General features: G+C 39.4%; 4 protein-coding genes across 7 annotated transcripts in view; 3 read left to right on the forward strand and 1 right to left on the reverse strand.

The window, feature by feature from the left end:
* The window catches only part of LOC119492980 (actin, non-muscle 6.2-like), an 840607-nt gene that overhangs the window by 243234 nt on the left and 577631 nt on the right, over positions 1–19742 (forward strand). The window lies entirely within an intron of this gene.
* prdm6 (PR domain containing 6) overlaps positions 1–19742 on the reverse strand; it is a 107733-nt gene that overhangs the window by 54168 nt on the left and 33823 nt on the right. The gene's annotated exons all lie outside the window — the stretch shown is intronic.
* Positions 531–9619, forward strand: LOC119492945. The gene is made up of 4 exons (XM_037777857.1): positions 531–593; positions 716–830; positions 2426–2486; positions 5707–9619. Exons 3-4 carry the CDS (start codon positions 2468–2470, stop codon positions 8646–8648), a joined length of 2961 nt encoding a protein of 986 aa, XP_037633785.1. The 5' UTR covers positions 531–593; positions 716–830; positions 2426–2467; the 3' UTR covers positions 8649–9619.
* On the forward strand, positions 12743–18891 carry LOC119492949 (GTPase IMAP family member 8-like). 2 transcript variants are annotated; one of them, XM_037777862.1, is made up of 4 exons: positions 12743–13116; positions 13251–13319; positions 13609–13661; positions 15856–18891. In XM_037777862.1, exons 3-4 carry the CDS (start codon positions 13643–13645, stop codon positions 18591–18593), a joined length of 2757 nt encoding a protein of 918 aa, XP_037633790.1. In that variant the 5' UTR covers positions 12743–13116; positions 13251–13319; positions 13609–13642; the 3' UTR covers positions 18594–18891. The 2 variants fall into 2 exon arrangements, with proteins under 2 accessions (XP_037633790.1, XP_037633789.1); XM_037777861.1 differs by lacking the exon at positions 13251–13319 and having other exon boundaries at positions 12744–13116.

The following is a 19742-nucleotide window of genomic DNA, read 5'->3' on the forward strand; positions in this document are numbered from 1 at the left end:
GATTAATCACAAATTAATCACACATTTTTTTATCTGTTCTAAATGTACCTTAAAGGGAGATTTGTCAAGTATTTAATACTCTTATCAACATGGGAGTGGACAAATATGCTTCTTTATGCAAATGTATGTATCTCTTTTGTGGTCCAATAAACAGTAAATTCATCTAAACAGGGTTGGAAAACGATGCAATCTGGTTGCCGCGGTGATGAATTACTTCTGACTATTAACCACATCCCCCTTCTCTGTTTGAGAAAGAACCAAAAAACAGGAAGTAAACCCGGCTGGAGGGGGGACTTTTCAGCCAAAACCCACCTCAGTTAACCCCAGATCTAAGGATTCATCTATAACTATGTTCAAATAAACCTGTTGAGTCTCGGGCTCTTAATTAGACGACCAAAAACTGGCAGGTTGGTTTCATTGTTCACATACTTGTGGCTTGTGTTTTCAGCCTGTGATAGTTCTTTGTCAGTGCGTTGGCCCTGCCCATTCATTGCTGGCATACCTAACTCTGTTAGCATAAAAGATCTTTATTTTTGAGCTGAGACTTGATTTGTTCACTCTGAGAGAGACTGTCGCAGCAAGAATTATACCTGGTGAGTAGTTTAACAGATAATAAATGCAACAAATAACCAAAGAGAATCATAAAAATGTATAGAATATATGTGTATATGTAGCCTAATTTGATTAATCAAAACCGTTTATTGTTAATCTGCAGGTGTTGACTGTTGATGCTCGGTGAAGTCAGACTAACTACAGTATGCTGTTATGCCAGATATGGTGTGACCTCGACCAACATTACCATAAAACTGCAATAAAAGATCCAACTTCAGGTAAGAGCGGCATGTTTGACTGTGTGAAGAGGAAATAGTGGGAATTATTTTTGCAAAGTTAAAGTTGGCCTTAGCTATGAAAATTAAAAACAAACATTTGAACCTACCATATTTAGCTGTCAAACTTAGGGCGATAATAACGCATTAACGCAAATCTGTTTTAACGCCGCTAATTTCTTTAAAGCAACTTGTGATTTTTTAGATTTTAAAGATAGAATGAAGATAAATGGTATCATATGAAACTAGAAAACCTAAGGACGGGGCTGTGAGGGTTTCTGGACAACATCTGTCATTGTTTTGTGTTGTTAATTGATTTAAAATAATAAATATATACATACATTTGCATAAAGCAGCATATTTGTCCACTCCCATGTTGATAAGAGTATTAAATACTTGACAAATCTCCCTTTAAGGTACATTTAGAACAGATAAAAAATTTGATTAATTTGCAATTAATTGCGATTCACTATTTGAATCAATTGATAGCCCTAATATTTAGTATATTTAAGGCATTTTTATATATAGGTTTTGTATCCAGGTGTGTTAAACTGAAGCCTTTAAAAGTCCAATATTATGGTTACTTTTGTCTACTTTTTTTTATATTTTCCATTGTTTATATTGTTCCTATTTTTATATTTCCTTCTATTTAAATTGTTAATATTTTATATGTCTGTCTACTTTTGTTTTTGCTTTTTTTTTTACTGTGTTGTATCTTGTTTTTTGTTTTTACTGATGCTTCTTGTTTTCTGAACTAATTTCCCCACTGTGGGAAAAATAAAGCAATATCTTATCTTATTTTCATATCAATATCAAATAATGTACAATATACTTTGAATGCACTTTGGATACCAATATTTTACGTCTTATTACTCGGCAAGTCACTTAACAGCAGCTTGTATTATTTACACACCTGCACAGTGAGGCCTTAACTGTAAAACTATGCATCTGCCCAGCAACACGATTGGCTAGTTGTCGCAAACTTTATTGAGCCCAATATTTTGGATATTTGTTAAACTTAAATGACTCACAAGCCACAGCGTTTCTTATTTTATTTTATTTTTTATAATTTTATGTTTTTTTATTGTTAATACTTATTTTATTTATCATCATCATTATAGTGTTTATTTTACTTTATTTTCTTTAATCAAAATTTTAGTGCTGATCATCTCTTTTATTCTATTTTATTTTGTTAACATTTATTATTTTAATACTTATTTTGTGTAGTTTCATAATTTATATTTATTTTCATTTTTATTCTCATTTCCTTGTACTTTATTTATCTTTTATTATCTTACATACCCATCTTTTATTGCTTTCTTATTCAATTAACTTTTATATTGGTTGTTTTGGTGTGCATTAGTCTCTAAATCCAATTTCAACACACTTTATTTTTGACAGTCGTCTGTCCAGCACTGAATTGCATTTGACTTGTTTGAAAGGTGCTATATAAATAAAGTTTGATTGATTGATTATCCCATTAGTACCACAGCTTTGTGAATTATTCAAAGTGACCAGAACAGTTTCGGGAAATCTGCAATGATTGAATTAACATATTTATTTACTTAATCATAATTGTGTTTCCTTAAACCCAACAGGCACCAACTTCAGCTACTAAAGTGGAATTCCTGTGACACAACATGGCGTCATCAGCATCTGGTAAGTCTAGTAAGACTTCATACCATAGCTATAATTTGTCAGTGAGGAGGAAGACTTTAATGAAAAGTAGAACAGAGAATGAAAGCAATGGGCCAAAAGTATTACAAGACAGTTACAGGCTGAGAGAATGGAAAGTTTATAACCTTTAAGTTACCATGTATAGAACTGGATCTTTGTAATTTGAAACAGCCCAGTCGCCAGAAAAAATGTTGGCATTGAATGTTTCAAACCAAAGGATACGCTGAATGTTGACGTTTCTGAAACAAAAATATGTTTCATAAATATGTTTGATATCAGCATTGCAGAAATGCACAATGTCACGTGATTAACGTTGTGAAACAATTGGTTAGTTTTAGGCAATAAAACTAGTTGACTACGTCATTTGCTATGACCAAATGCAAATGGTTTGCAAAAATGTACAATTTCAACTTTTTTCTGGTGACTCGGCCGTTTGAAAGGAGTGACTCGTAGTGCCGCAATTAAAGAATCATCATCAACTCTGCAGCTCTGCAGAGCAAAAAAGAAGAAAGCTAATAGTCAAAAGACTTCTGATGTATCCAGGTTGAGCTTATAAACTGAAGAGAGACTAAAATGTACAATCTCAAGGACAGATAGATTTCTGAATTTGAGAGAAACGGCACAATATCATCTGCATATACAGTGAGGACATTTAATTAAATGTAGTTCCCAAATTCAAACGCTTAACTTCACCATGACATACAGACGTAGGCACAATTGTTGGTACCCTTCCGTTAAAGAAAGAAAAACCCACAATAGTCACTGAAATAACTTGAAACTGACAAACGTAATAATAAATAAAAATTTACTGAAAATTAACTAATGAAAATCAGATATTGTTTTTGAATTGTGGTTCAGCAGAATCATTTTAAAAAACAAACTAATGAAACTGGCCTGGACAAAAATGATGGTACCCCTAGAAAAGATGTAAAATAATTTGACCATAGGGACATATTAAACTAAGGTGTGTCCTGTAAATAGCATCACAGGTGTCTTCAAACTTGTAATCAGTCAGTCTGCCTATTTAAAGGGTGAAAAGTAGTCACTGTGCTGTTTGGTATCATGGTGTGTACCACACTGAACATGGACCACAGAAAGGGGAGAGAGTTGTCTCAGGAGATCAGAAAGAACATTATAGACCTTCATGTTAAAGGTAAAGGCTATAAGACCATCTCCAAGCAGCCTGATGTTCCTGTGACTACAGCTGCACATATTATTCAGAAGTTTAAGGTCCATGGGACTGTAGCCAACCTCCCTGGACGTGGCCGCAAGAGGAAAATTGATGACATATTGAAGAGACGGATAATACGAATGGTAACCAAAGAGCCCAGAACAATTTCCAAAGAGATTAGAGGTGAACTCCAAGGTCAAGGTACATCAGTGTCAGATCGCACCATCCGTCACTGTTTGAGCCAAAGTGGATTTAATGGAAGACAACCGAGGATGACACCAAATCATAAAAAAGCGAGACTGGAATTTTCCAAAATGCATATTGACAAGCCACAAAGCTTCTGGGAGAATGTCCTTTGGACAGATGAGACAAAACTGGAGCTTTTTGGCAAGTCACATCAGCTCTATGTTCACAGACGCAAAAATGAAGCATCCAAAGAAAAGAACACTGTACCTAATGTGAAACATGGAGGAGGCTCGGTTATGTTATGGGGCTGCTTTGTTGCATCTGGCACAGGGTGTCTTGAATCTGTGCAGGGTGCAATGAAATCTCAAGACTATCAAGGCATTCTGGAGCGAAATGTGCTGCCCAGTGTCAGAAAGCTTGGTCTCAGTCGCAGGTCATGGGTCCTCAAACAGGATAATGACCCAAAACACATCTAAAAACACCCAAGAACGGCTAAGAACAAAACATTGGACTATTCTGAAGTGGCCTTCTATGAGCCCTGATCTAAATCCTATTGAACATCTGTGGAAGGAGCTGAAACATGCAGTCTGGAGAAGGCACCCTTCAAACCTGAGACAGCTGGAGCAGTTTGCTCACGAGGAGTGGGCCAACATACCTGTCGACAGGTGCAGAAGTCTCATTGAGAGTTACAGAAATCACTTGATTGCAGTGATTGCCTCAAAAGGTTGTGCAACAAAATATTAAGTTAAGGGTACCATCATTTTTGTCTAGGCCAGTTTCATTAGTTTGTTTTTTTAAATGATTCTGCTGAACCATAATTCAAAAACAATATCTGATTTTCATTAGTTCATTTTCAGTGAATTTTTATTTATTATTACTTTTGTCAGTTTCAAGTTATTTCAGTGACCATTGTTGGTTTTTCTTTCTTTAACGGAAGGGTACCAACAATTTTGCCTACGTCTGTATAACTTATGCAAGTGGCTCAATGGATAGAACAAAAACTAATGGAGTGAGTGTGAGAGTTTGGTGTGTTCCTCTCTCCGATTAAGATTACTTTTTACTAGGGCTGTCAAGGTTAATGCAATATTAACACAAATTAGTTTTAACGTCACTAATTTCTTTAACGCAATTGATCTTTTGGAGGTTGTAGTGAGCTCAGTTTTAAAGCTAGAGTGAAAACACCAGCATCATATGGAACTAGACAATTTAAAGAATCCAATGGTACCAACCGTGTCATATTAGCTTGTAACAATGGAGGTTATATAACACTCCCAACTTGTGCTAAATTTTGGCAAGGAAAAACGGTCATGTCCATTTTCATAGGGGTCCCTTGACCTCTGACCTCCAGATATGTGAATGAAAATGGGTTCTATGTGTACCCACGAGTCTCCCCTTTACAGACATGCCCACTTTATGATTTGAGCATATTTCTTTATGCTAAATGCAGTACCTGAGGGTTTCTGGACAATATTTGTCATTGTTTTGTGTTGTTAATTGATTTCCATTAATAAATATATACATACATTTGAAAACAGCAGCATATTTGCCCACTCCCATGTTGATAAGAGTCTTAAATATTTGACAAATCTCCCTTTAAGGTACATTTTGAACTAATAAAACATGTGCTATTCATTTGTGATTAATCATGGACAATCATGCGATTAATCACAATTAAATATTATAATCGCAACAGCCCTACTTTTTACATGATGAGAAGAAACCTGTCTCTAAACGTTATTGATAAAAGCCGTTGGATAAATGTAAGTAATGGAAAGAGGACAATGATGACGATGCCCTCATGAAATTATGGAAATTTGTAATGCTTTTGTTCTTATTGTTTTACAGCATCTGATCTCAGGATTGCGATATTTGGAAAAAGTCAGAATGAACAGACAACACTAAGTGACTTCATCACTGGAAAAAGAGATTCTTCTCATCCAACAATGACCAAACAATCTGCACACATCCACAGAGAGTGGAGGAAACAACCCTTCACGGTAGTGAAAACGAAAGCAAACATCTTCAGTCTGCCGGTGGAACAGGTGAAACACGCGATGAAGAAGTGCGTGGCTGAATGCCCTCCTGGACCAAACGTCCTCCTGCTGTTAGTGAAGCCGTCTGACTTCACTGAGCAGGACCGAAAAAAACTGAAGTTCATCATTAGCTTCTTTGGACAAGATGCTTTTCAATACTCAATGGTCATCCTAACACAAAATGATAGGGGACAGAATTTCTCGCTCAATCAACTCATCCAAGACTGCGGACAAAGGCAGCACAGAATGAACTTTGATGAAAAAGACTTCCCTGACTACGATCGTAAAGAATTGATGGGGAAAATGGAGATCGTAGTGGATGAAAACAGGCGGCGATATTTAATCTTCACCGAAGACACTGATTCCATGGCAGCACCTGAATGTGCAAAACCTCCTCTAAACCTGGTGTTGTTTGGGACACACAGAGCCTGGAAGACTTCAACGGCCAACGCCATCCTGGGAGAAAGAAAGTTTGGACCACTTGTTGACTCATCAGAGTGTGTTAAAAAGCAAGGAGAGGTGTGTGGACGCTGGGTTTCCCTGGTGGAGCTTCCTGCCTTGTATGGAAAACCTCAACAGGCAGTTAAGAAAGAATTATTGAAGTGTATCTCCCTCTGTGATCCCGAGGGCGTCCATGCCTTCATCCTGGTCCTACCTGTGGGTCCCCAAAGTGAGGAAGACAAGAAAGAGTTAGAGACCATCCAACACACTTTCAGCTCCAGAGTCAATGATTTCACCATGATTCTTTTTACCGCGGAGGCAAATCCCAGCTTTGTAGTGGCCGAGAGGTCTCTACAAGAAAGCAGAGAAATCATTCAAAGCTGTGGCGGACCATACGTTGTCTGCAACATCAAGGACGGGCAGCAGGTCTCTGAGGTTTTAAATACCGTGGAAACGATGAGAGCTGTGGGACGCCAAAGCTTCACGAAAGATATGTTTCCCAAGCCTCGAATTAATCCGGTTACAAGACACACATCAGATGCAGAAGGTTGGAGTGGCGTGTTCCACAGGAATGCGCAGAGTACAATGTCTCTCAGGATGCCGCAGAGTAGAATGTTACCCTGGATGGCACCGAGTAAAGAGTCTTTCAAGGTGGTGCAGAGTAGAGAGCCTCCCAGGATGGCGCCGAGTGGAGAGTCTTTCAGTATGGTGTCAAGTAGAGAGTCTTTCAGTATGGTGTCAAGTAGAGAGCCTTCCAGGATGGCGCCGAGTGGAGAGCCTCTCAGGTTGGTGCTGATTGGGAAAACTGGTTGTGGAAAGAGTGCCACCGCAAACACTATTTTGGGCAAAGAATGCTTTGATTCTAAACTTAGTCAAACGTCTGTGACCAAGCTTTGCCAGAAAGCAACAGGAGAGATTGACGGACGGCCCGTCGCGCTGGTCGACACCCCCGGCTTGTTCGACACGTCTCTGACCAATAAGGAAGTTCAACAGGAGATTATGAAATGCATCAGCTTGTTGGCTCCAGGACCTCACGTGTTCTTACTGGTGCTGAAGATCGGCCGCTTCACAAAAGAGGAGAAAGAAACCGTGGAACTGATCAAAGCGTCTTTTGGCCAGATGTCAGAAGACTACATCATGGTTTTATTCACCAGAGGAGATGAACTTATCGACCAAACAATTGAGACTTACATAGGAGATGACACTGAGGACTTAAAACAACTGACAACGGACTGTGGAGGAAGATACCACGTCTTCAATAACGGCGATCGGGAGAATCGTTCTCAAGTCAGCCAGCTGCTGACCAAGGTCGAGTCAATGGTGAGGAAAAACGGCGGCGGCTATTTCACCTCAGAGTTGTTCCAAAGAGCAGAGGAAGCCATACAAAAGGAAAAGGAGAAGATCATGAGGGTGAAGGAACAAGAGGTGAGGAACCTTGAAAGAAAACATCAAAAAGAGATGCGAGAGAAGGAAGAAAAGTTTGCAGAGCTAGCAGCTAAACTTGATGAAGAAAGAGAAGAGAGAGCCAAAGAAAAGGAGGAGGAGAGGAAGAGAGAACAGAAAAAGAAAGAGGAGATGAACAAGAAAAGGCAGGAGAAAATCCAACGACTCAAGTGGGAAGAAAAACTTAAAACTTTGGAGGAACAACTAAAATATGTATCAGAAAAAAATGCCTTTGCTGACTGGGTGTTAGTATTACGGTCTAGAGAAGACCTGAAAAAAGAACAAGAGGCTTGGGAGCAGGAACAAAAGGACAAACAATACCAAGAAGATCAACAGAGAAGAGAGGAGGAGGAGGAGGAAAAACGACTTAAAAAGCTCAGACATGAGGGCGAGCATCTCAAAGACAAAAGACAAGAAGATGATATGATCAGAAGGGAACACGAGGAAAGAGAATGTAAAGTTCTACGAGAACTCCATGAGAAGAAAATGACAGAAATGAGGAAGAGAAATGAAGAGGAGGCCAGGAAGCAAGCTGAAGAAGAATACAATGAATTCAGTATGAGGTATACCATGAATGTATGGAAGAACGAAGAGGAAATGGAGAAACTGAAGCAGAAGCAACGGAACCAAAATGAATTGATGATAAGACTGCTGAGCAGAAACACAGTGTACAAGAAAGACATTAGGAAACTGAAGGAAAAACAAGAACAAGAAAAGAAGGACATGAAATCGGCACATTTTTTGCACAATAGAGAACATCTGGACAAGGAAATGAACAAGCTGGAGCAAAAACATGAGCAGGAAATCAATGACTGGATACAAGAACATTTGAAGAAAGCCAAACAGGACAAAGGGTGCTCCATTTTATGAGATGTTGCAAAGTTTCAGCTGCAGAACTGAGCTTTTGTTTTGACGACATGACATATTAAAAGGTGCAGTGTTTAGGATCTGGTGACATCTAGTGGTGCAACCAACAGAGTACCCCTATGCGCACTCCTCGCTTTCCAAGACTGCGGTAAACGTGAGCCGCCAAGCGCAAAACCGTGGTAACGCCATTGGCCTCGCTCAGAGGCCATCCTTACCATAATAACACTACTTTAGGAGCAACAGAAGTCAGACGGCGGTTGGTGGTATCACGGTTTACCACTCTAAGGATCACGTTACCGCTGTTTCAAGTGGGTCGGAGAACTACGGTGGCCTTCAGCTAACAGTAAAGCGCAAAAGCCTCTCTCTAGAGCCAGAGTTTGTTTTTTTCCATTCTGGGCTACTGTAGCTCCTTATGTAGATATGAAGGACTCATTCTAAGCTAACGAAAACACAACGATGAATATTATATTCCATTTCTGCTAATAGATCCCCGAAATGTTAAACACTGTTCATTCAAGTGTGATTTAATTTGTTTTTTTCATATCGAACTGGTGTACAGTATATACGGTGATGGCCTATAGACCCTTTTTGTGTTGACGTCATGATGAGGTCAAAGGAAAGACTGGAGGAACACTAGCAGTGGGCTAAAGTTACGCATCTAAAATGTCATCTTGCTGTGTTGTTGGGTGCCAGAATCCAGATATCACAGACATTTGAGATGGCAAACTGTGATTCGAGGCTCTAGCGAGCTACAATATCAGAGAAACGAGACAAAATGTTGCTGATATTTAGCCCTCTGCTAACCGCAGCCGTGAGCCATCAGCAGAAAGCCGTTAGCAGAAAGCTAAACTTTGTCTTTGTCTTGACTTTGTGTTTTTGCACAAACTTTTAAACTGATATTATTTACTTTTAAGACACAGTTAAGAAGGTAAACTAGTGAATCCTGATGCAAATAAATGAATGCATAAAAGATATAATTACATATCTATTTTTTTAACAATTAATTTCTATTTTTTATTTACATAATAAATGCAGTCATAAAATGTAACTAAACACAATGCTTACACTGCAAATGTGTTTTTTCTTTTCTTTTGTTCAGTTGGGTTTATAATTACAGAAGGTTAATACTAATGTCACCACATTTTAAGAAAGTTAAATCATCATTCCGAATGTTTTTGCTGCTCTCTTGTTTCTTGAAGAACACTTAACAATTTAACAATTTAAAACATGTACATAGATGAATTAAATGTTTGTTACGTTACACATTTGTTCCTCATTGAGCTGATGTATCAAGAAGTATGTTCTACTGTGACAATGGGAACCAACGATCCACTGAAAATAATTTTCAGATTTGATGATTGATGTTTTAAACCGTGTTTAACATTTATTTCTAATTAATTATTCTTATTACTTATGTGTTGTAAATAAATGTGGTAAGCTCTGCAGTTTACGTCTAGTGTATCTGTGTAACAGACAGGTAAACTAAAGTCTTGACTTTGTCTTTTTGCACAATCTTTTAAACTGATATTTACCTATTTTCCTTTTAAAACACAGTTAAGAAGGTAAACTAGTGAATCCTGATGCAAATAAATGAATGCATAAAATATTTAATTACGTTCCTATTTTGTTTCGCTAGGAATTTCTATTATTTACTTAAATAATAATTGCAGTCATAAAATGTGACTTAACATCTAGGCTTACACTGTTAATACGTTTTTTTGTAATATATGTATTTTTTGTTGAGTTGTGTATATAATTACAGAAGGTTAATACTAATGTCACCACATTTTAGGAAAGTTTAATCATCATTTAAAATGTTTTTCCACTGCACAATCTGCAAATATACTCTCTTGTTTCTTATAAGCACACATAACAATTTAAAAAATGTATATAGATGAAGTGTTTGTTAAATTACACTTTTTTTCCTCGTTGAGCTGATGTATGAAAATCGATATGTTCTACTGTGACAATGGGAGCCAACGATCCACTGGCCTTGAAATAAGTCTCCAAGGTGTTGTTCTGATTTTGCTAAACAAAACGTGTTAAATCATTTTCCGTTTTGATGATTGATGTTTTAAACCATATTTAACATTTATTGCTAATTACATATACAGAATGTAATGTCAAGTTACTTATGTGTTATAAATAAATGTGGTAAACTCTTCAGCTTACGTCTCAGTGTGGAATAATTGGCTTTCATTTACTGCAGTGAGTTTTTAACATCATCTCTACTGACACTTCAAGTATCAGATTTCATCACGATGTTTATCTTCTTTATGTGCGAGCTGATCAACAAGTTTTACTTGTTTTCTCATTTCCAGTCAACGCTGTGCAGCGCAGCAAACTTTGCGTCGTTGTAGCACCAAACTTTTGTCTTGTGATGTGGTTGTATTTTTCAACCTGGGGCCTCATTACAGACACTTCTTAAGTCTGAAATCCTATTTTATCTCAGTTTAGGATGACATTTAGGAATTTTTGTAGTATAGAAACATGTTTCCCAACTGCATTTAGGAACAAAATTCGGATTAGGGGGTCTCTCATCAACCTGAAGGGGTTTATTTCACAACAATGACCCGCCAGCTGTACATTATTACACTTATTACACAGCTACTTACTGAAGAAATCAATATTTTGACACAAAAACGGTCCTCCAGAGTCCGACATCAGAGCTGCGCCCGCAGCAACGGTCTGTTATACATAGCAACGGTCTATAATGTCAATCGATTATAACATTTGATCTAGATTAACCACAAATTAATCACACATTTTTTTTATCATTTCTAAATGTACCTTAAAGGGAGATTTGTCAAGTATTTAATACTCTTATCAACATGGGAGTGGACAAATATGCTGCTTTATGTAAATGTATGTATATATTTATTATTGTAAATCAATTAACAACACAAAACAATGACAGATATTGTCCAGAAACCCTCACAGGTACTGCATTTAACATAAAACAATATGCTCCAATCATAACATGGCAAACTGCAGCCCAACAGGCAACAACAGCTGTCAGTGTGTCAGTGTGCTGACTTGACTATGACTTGCCCCAAACTGCATGTGATTATCATAAAGTGGGCATGTCTGTAAAGGGGAGACTCGTGGGTTAGTTCTTCACTAACATATAAACCTACATCTGCGCCACATTTGTTGCGTTTATCGCAAAATGCACAATTATTACGAATATTTCATCTACCCGGTGTCAGGCTGCGGTGGCCAATCACGTAACCGGTGATCCAGAGCTGTACAACCGAACCATGAGGGAACAAAAAGATGTTTATCATCACAGTGAAAGGGACATTAAAGATTAAAGTGACACTCACACCGTTGCACAACACTGCGGTGAATCACCACAACGTCTGATCTGGTTTGAATGCAGCCTGACAGGAATGAAACAAGGAAGAGGCTCTAATGATGTGCTTACCGTAACAGGTAAAGGCCTCTATTGTCGTATTGTTTTAATTACATGTTTACCTGAGGCTACATCCTCCAGTGGACTACTTTCACTTTGGATTTCTCTTGATGGGAAAGCCGGGGAAATTCCAAATCTGCAGACAATGACCTCTGATTCACGCCAATATGTCTCCAAAATTTCCATGAAGACACCCGTCACAGTTTTGTCGAGAGCTGAAGGCGAAGACGTAACAGGCTAAGTGACATCTTCATCAGTATCTTCACAACTAAACCTCCTAAACAAAGTCCGATTTCACTCAATTTTAGAAGTGCATGTGCAATAATATACAGTTGGATAAGAACTTGAGCTTTGATATTTTCCTGTCAAAGAAAGAGGACTTATACTCTATAAAATACTGTACTAGGACTTATACTTCCTGTATACTTCCCAGTCCAATAACTATGAAAGCAGAGGCTGTGGAGAGTCTCCAGCTTCAAGTTTCTGGGAGTCATCATCTCAGAGGACCTCTCCTGGGCTGAAGACACCTCAGCGTTAGTAGGCAAATCACAGCAACGCCTCTACTTTCTGAGGAGGCTAAGAACAGCTAACCTCCCCTGAAGCTGCTGCTCAACTTCTACAGATATATTTTTTTATATTTATATGGTATCATCTCTTTTTATACCGTATTATCTTTTCATTAGCACCTATGGGACCGTCACAATTTAATTTCGTTGTACTACACAATGACAGTAAAGGGCTTGACTCTTGAATCTTGCTGCAGGAAGTTGGAACAGAGATATTGGCATGAATCAGAGGGCATTCCATTGAAGCCAGCTGAAGGCACGCCGTGACGGTACATGCACACGTGTGATCAGGATTAATACCAAACCTGGTAGTGTGACAGTTCAGGTTGTACGGGGCTGGGTCATAGCTGTCGTGCCTACGTTGGGCCCTGCCCTCAGTGCCCTGCTGACTCTGCTCACAAAAAGGTTGTTCAGGGATGAGTTGGTCTCATTATGGAGCTGCTGCTTTGATCGACTTTGATGAAGATTTACGCAACAACAATTTCACCTGGTGAGCACACAACCAGAAAATACATGCAACAAAAATATACAGAATGTATAAATGTGCAGAGAATAATCTTTCAATGGATTGATTAAAGCATAGTGTATTGATAATCCTCATGTGTTGACAGTTCTGGTTGTAAGGTGGACCAGAACCAAAGTTTGAGAGCTACAATAAGAAATAAACTTCACTAAAAGAGAATATAACTTCAGGTAAGTGCAGAATGTTCAGTATGTAAGGAGGAAATAAACGACAGCTAGAAACCTGATTTCATTTTGAAATGTTTGTCTGAATACTGAAAATGAAACACACGTGTTAAGTGCAGATGGGTTAGACGTCAAACCTATAGAGGTATTTTATAAAAATACTGTGACTCAACTTGGATGAGTTTATACATTTAGACTTAACAGCATTCTGACTGCTTACTATTGTGTTTGGTTATTTTATCTCTGTGTTTCATTATTCTAATAATTATTGTCTTGTGTCCTAAAAACTCAACAGTTTCTGCATCTGAAGTTTCCCCCGACGTGACACAATGGCAGCATCCACGTTCGGTAAGTACGCTCTTGTTAGTGAGAAGTCGTGTTATCACTGAAACTCATCAGGACGACAGAAATCAGATCAACCGCACAAAGAGGGCGTGAATAAGACGGTCACATTCCTACAGATGAACAGGGGGAGTGTTCTTCACACTCACCTGTTACAGAACATTTTAGTTTCACTTTGCGGATCTTATGTCTGATTTATACTCCTGCAACTCCTGTGCACCTATGCGGGCACCTCTCGTGCACGCCATACATACATACATAAATACATACATAATACTGCGGCGGGTTGCGTGTAGCATGTTATTGCTTTCTGATTCGGACCAGCGCTTTTCACACCCTTTGTCAGGCCGTGTTTGATTTATTTGTTAGGCGTGACTCAATAGTTAGGTATGAGCCAAAATGGTAACACCCTATAATAACCATAATTTATAACTGGTAAACTGTCAATTAAATTTAATTAATAGTTATTTTACTAATTATTAGTTATGTTATAATATAAGTTTAGTGTTGCACACATTATAACATTTGACATAATAATTATAAGTATTTGTTAATGATTACCAAATATTTTATAAACCTTTAAGACAGTGTTTGTAAAAAATATATAAATATTGCACAGATAGATATTTGTAACACTTTGTTAATGGTTAATAACTGGTTTCTAAACTGTATATAAACATTATCTGGATGGCTATTATAAAGTTTGAACTTATCATTATATTACTTTGTTAAATGATTAATAAATACTTTGTAAATCATCTATAAACGTTATTTAAAAAGATACTTCACTTCACAAAGTAAATACTTTGTCAGTGGTTTCTGCTCCATCTATCTATGTAATGTTTATAGATGTTTACAAAAAAATTCTTAAAAGTTTACAAATAATTTGGTAATTATTAACAAATACTTGTGTAAAAATTTGTATAATGTGTGTAGCAAACTATTTATAAGTAAATAAAATCGATTGACAGCCCTAATATATACTGTATATTACTCTGCTTTGTTGAATACTCGATTGTGATTGGTCAATCACGGCGTTGCTATGTATAACAGACCGTTGCTATGTATAGCAGACCGTTTAAAATGTATAACAGACCGTTGCTATGTATAACAGACCGTTGCTATGTATAACAGACCGTTGCTATGTATAGCAGACCGTTTAAAATGTATAACAGACCGTTGCTATGTATAACAGACCGTTGCTATGTATAACAGACCGTTTATTATGTATAACAGACCGTTGCTATGTATAACATACCGTTGCTATGTATAACATACCGTTGCTATGTATAACAGACCGTTGCTATGTATAACAGACCGCTGCTATGTATAGCAGACCGTTGCTATGTATAACAGACCGCTGCTATGTATAGCAGACCATTACTATGTATAACCGACCGTTGCTATGTATAACAGACCGTTACAATGTATAGCAGACCGTTGCTATGTATAACAGACCGTTGCTATGTATAGCAGACCGTTGCTATGTATAGCAGACCGTTGCTATGTATAACAGACCGTTGCTTTGTATAACAGACCGTTGCGATGTATAACAGACCGTTGTGATGTATAGCAGACCGTTGCTATGTATAACAGACCGTTGCAATGTATAACAGACCGTTGTGATGTATAGCAGACCGTTGCTATGTATAACAGACCGTTGCGATGTATAGCAGACCGTTGCTGTGTATAACAGACCGTTGCGATGTATAGCAGACCGTTGCTATGTATAACAGACCGTTGCTATGTATAACATACCGTTGCTATGTATAACAGACCGTTGCTATGTATAACAGACCGTTGCTATGTATAACAGACCGTTGCTATGGGCGCAGCTCTGATGTCGGACTCTGGAGGACTGTTTTTGTGTCAAATTATTGATTTTTTCAGTAAGTAGCCGTGTAATAAGCGGGATAACGTACAGCTAGCGGATCATTGTTGTGAAATAAACCCCTCTGCCCTATTGGGGTTTACAACAAAGGCTGGCTCGCTATACATTATCCCATATATATATGAATACATTCTCATTAGACTTTGTTAGCCAATTATGGTCAATCAACAATTTCTAAAATTGAAAGATGTATTTTTCAAATTTTATCCCATTGCCCACTTCCTCCACATATCTTTCATACATTAATGTATGAAAAATGGAAAAAAGTATAATAATGAGCTCATGGTATTGCATTTTGTTGTTTTACAGCGTCTGAACTGAGGATCGTGGTGTTTGGAAAGAGACAAACAGAAAAGACAGCACTGAGTAACTTCATCACCAGGGAAACGGACACTCTTTATCTGAAGACGTCAAAGCAGTGCACGGTCTCCTACGGAGAATGGAAGGGGAGGAAACTAACGGTGGTGAAGACCTCGGACGTCTTCGGTCTCTCTGAGGACAAAGTGAGACACGAGATGAGGAAGTGCGTGGCTCTTTGTCCTCCTGGACCAAACGTCCTCCTGCTGCTGGTGAAGCCGTCTGATTTCACCGAAGAGGACCGACAAAAACTGAAGTTCATCCTGAGCTTCTTTGGTCAAGATGCCTTTAAATACTCGATGGTCATTGACACAGAAAACGGGGAAATGGAGAACGCTTCGGTGAGTAAAGTCATCCGGGACTGCACAGAGAGGAAGCAAAGTGTTAACTTAGATAAAAAAGCTCTTCCCGAACATGAGTACCAAGAGCTGATTGGGCAGATGCAGAACATAGTGAGTGACAACAAAGGAGGACATCTGAACTGTACCGAAACGGCTGATCCCAGAACAGTGACCTCCAAACGTCCTCTGAACTTAGTGTTGTTTGGGACACACGGAGCCTGGAAGACTTCAACGGTCAACGCCATCCTGGGAGAGAGAAAGTTTGGTCCACTTGTTGACTCATCAGAGTGTGTTAAACATCAGGGAGAGGTGTTTGGACGTCGGGTTTCCCTGATGGAGATTCCTGCCTTGTATGGAAAACCTCAGGAGGAAGTGATGGAGGAATCCTTCAGGTGTATGTCCCTCTGTGATCCTGAGGGCGTCCACGCCTTCATCCTGGTCCTACCTTTAGCTTTCCTCACTCGCGAAGGCAAAAACGAGCTGGAGACCATCCAGAACATGTTCAGCTCTCCAGTCAATGACTTCACCATGATTCTGTTCACGGTGGAGTCAGATCCTACAGATCCAGATGTTGTTTACTTGTTGTCAAACAACAGAGAGATCCAGGAGCTCTGTCGGAGCTGTGGAGGAAGATATGTTGTTCTCAACATCAAGAACAAGCAGCAGATCCCAGAGCTATTGGACGCTGTGGAAAAGATGAGTGCCGTGGGTTTCAAGATGATGATGGCCAAGCCCACCAAGCCCCGGGCGGATACGATACAGAAACCTATACGGGAGATGGCGGGCTGTAAGAGCAGAGAGCCGCTCAGGATGGTGCTGATTGGGAAGACTGGCTGCGGAAAGAGCACCACAGCAAACACTATTCTGGGCAAAGACTGCTTCAAAGCTAAAGTTAGCCCAAAGTCGGTGACCGAGTTTTGCCAGAAAGCAACGGGAGAGATCGACGGACGGCCCATCGTCATAGTGGACACCCCTGGCTTGTACGACACGACGCTGTCCAACGAGAAAGTCCAACAGGAGCTTCTGAAATGCGTCAGCTTGTTGTCTCCTGGACCTCACGTGTTCTTATTAGTGCTGCAGATTGGACGCTTGACGCAAGAAGAGAAAGACACCGTGGATCTGATCAAGATGTTTTTTGGCAAGAAGTCGGAGGACTACATCATCGTTGTGTTCACCAGAGGAGACGACCTGAAAGACCAAACGTTCGACGGTTACATCCAGGACGACCCGGAAGGCTTTGTTGAGAAGCTGATAGCCGACTGCGGAGGACGATACCAAGTCTTCAATAACAAAGATCAGAGCCGCGCTCCAGTCAGAGAGCTGCTGAGCAAAGTCGAATCGATGGTGAGCGGAAACGGCGGCGGCTGCTACACCTCGGAGATGTTCCGGGAGGCCGAGGCGGCCATACAGAAGGAGAAGAAGAGGATCCTGAAGGAGAAGGAGCCGGAGATACAGAGAGAGATGAAGGACTTCAAGGAGGAAATTAAGGCAAAGTGGAAAAAGTTGTCGGACAACATCACCAAAACAGAACGAGAGGGACAGCTGAAAAACAAACTGATCAAGATGAAGGAGGAGGCCATCAAGAGGGAGCAGGAGAAGATGAAGTGGGAAGAAGAAGAGAGGAAAGCGGAGGAGAAGAAGACAAAACAACAGGATGAAATCCAACAGATGGAATGGGAGCATAGCTTCCAAGCCGCCGTCCATAAAACAGGGACACGGGACAGAGACGAGATGAGACAAGGACAAGAGACGTGGGAGAAGGAGCGGAGGGAGTGGTGGGAGGAACGATATCAAGTAGATCAACGGAGACGACTCGAGGAGCAAACGCAACTCCGAAAGCTCAAAGAAGAGTACGAACAGGAGAGGAGCGAGTGCGAGAAGAAAAGAAAAGAAGATCTGATCAGAAGAGAACAAGCAGCGGTACAACTGAACAAACTACAGGAATACCTCGTCAAAAACCTGGCAACGATACAGAAAAGACACGACGAAGAGGCCAGAAAGCAGGCTGAGGAGGCCAACGAATTCAGAGACAAATACACCGAGGACTTTGACACACTGACGGAGAAACACGGCAAGGAGATGGAGGATCTGAAGGAGAAGCAGCAGAAACACAACAACTTCCTGATACGACAGCTGAGCAAACACAAACCGTACCGGAAAGACTTTGAGAGGTTGAAGAAGAGACAAGAAGAAGAAATGAATGAACTCACTGACACACCTTTTCCTCCAAACAATGAAAATATGGACGAAGAATTGAACAAACTCAAAACCAAACATGAGGAGGAAATAAACGACTGGATACAAGTACATGTGAAGAGAGCCAGACATAGGAACTGTCCCGTCTTATGAGCTGTTGTGTGTTTTTCCTCAACAGCAGCAGAGTCACAAACTGTGAAACTGAGAGATATTAAGACTTCATTTTGGGGGTTTTGTCCTGTTACATAAGCGGGTAAAATCACCAGGCCAACCGCCACTTTGGTGGGCAGAGAAACAACTGAAAAGTTGGCGTATGATTGGATAGAGCTTCACTAGGGCTGTCAAAGTCAGCGTGATAATAACGCTTTAACACAAATACATTTTAACACCACTAATTTCTTTAACGCATTAACGTAACTTGTGTTTTTCAGGTGGTAGTGGTCTCAGTTTTAAAGCTTGGGGGAAGGTACTGGCATCATATGAAACTACAAAACCTGATGAATCCATCGATCCATGAAGGAGGCTAAATAACGCTCCAAACTTATGCTAAATTTTGGCGAGGAAAAACTGTCATGTCCATTTTCAAAGGGGTCCCTTGACCTCTGACCTTCAGATCAGTGAATGTAAATGGGTTCTCTGGGTACCCACGAGTCTCCCCTTTACAGACATGCCCACTTTATGATAATCACATGCAGTTTGGGGCAAGTCATAGTCAAGTCAGCACACTGACACACTGACAGCTGTTGTTGCCTGTTGGGCTGCAGTTTGCCATGTTATGATCGGAGCATATTGTTTTATGCTAAATGCAGTACCTGTGAGGGTTTCTGGACAATATCTGTCATTGTTTTGTGTTGTTAATTAATTTACTATAATAAATATATACATACATTTTGCATAAAGCAGCATATTTGTCCTCTCCCATGTTGATAAGAGTGTTAATACTTGACAAATCTCCCTTTAAGGTTCATTTTGAACTGATAAAAAATGTGCGTAATTTGTAATTTGTGATTAATCGTGATTAACTATGGTTAATTAAGTTTCATTTCCAGTTTGGTCCGGTCTCTGTACAGATGTGAGGTACTATCGTAGCTCTGGGTGAACTCAAATGGCTAAAATGTGTTTTTCCTCCATCTCTGATTCAACAGCGTCACACAAAGGTGTGATGTAATAACGGTATCTTTCAACTTATTCTGATGGCTTAAGTGTTTTTGTTTGTAAAGAAATCAGATAATTGTGTGAAAGACTAGTGTGAACCAGGTGTATCCAGAGTCAGAAATGTTATTTTATGTTATTATGACCAAA

The sequence above is a fragment of the Sebastes umbrosus genome, chromosome 8 (assembly GCF_015220745.1).
Source record: "Sebastes umbrosus isolate fSebUmb1 chromosome 8, fSebUmb1.pri, whole genome shotgun sequence".
Lineage (NCBI taxonomy): Eukaryota > Metazoa > Chordata > Actinopteri > Perciformes > Sebastidae > Sebastes > Sebastes umbrosus.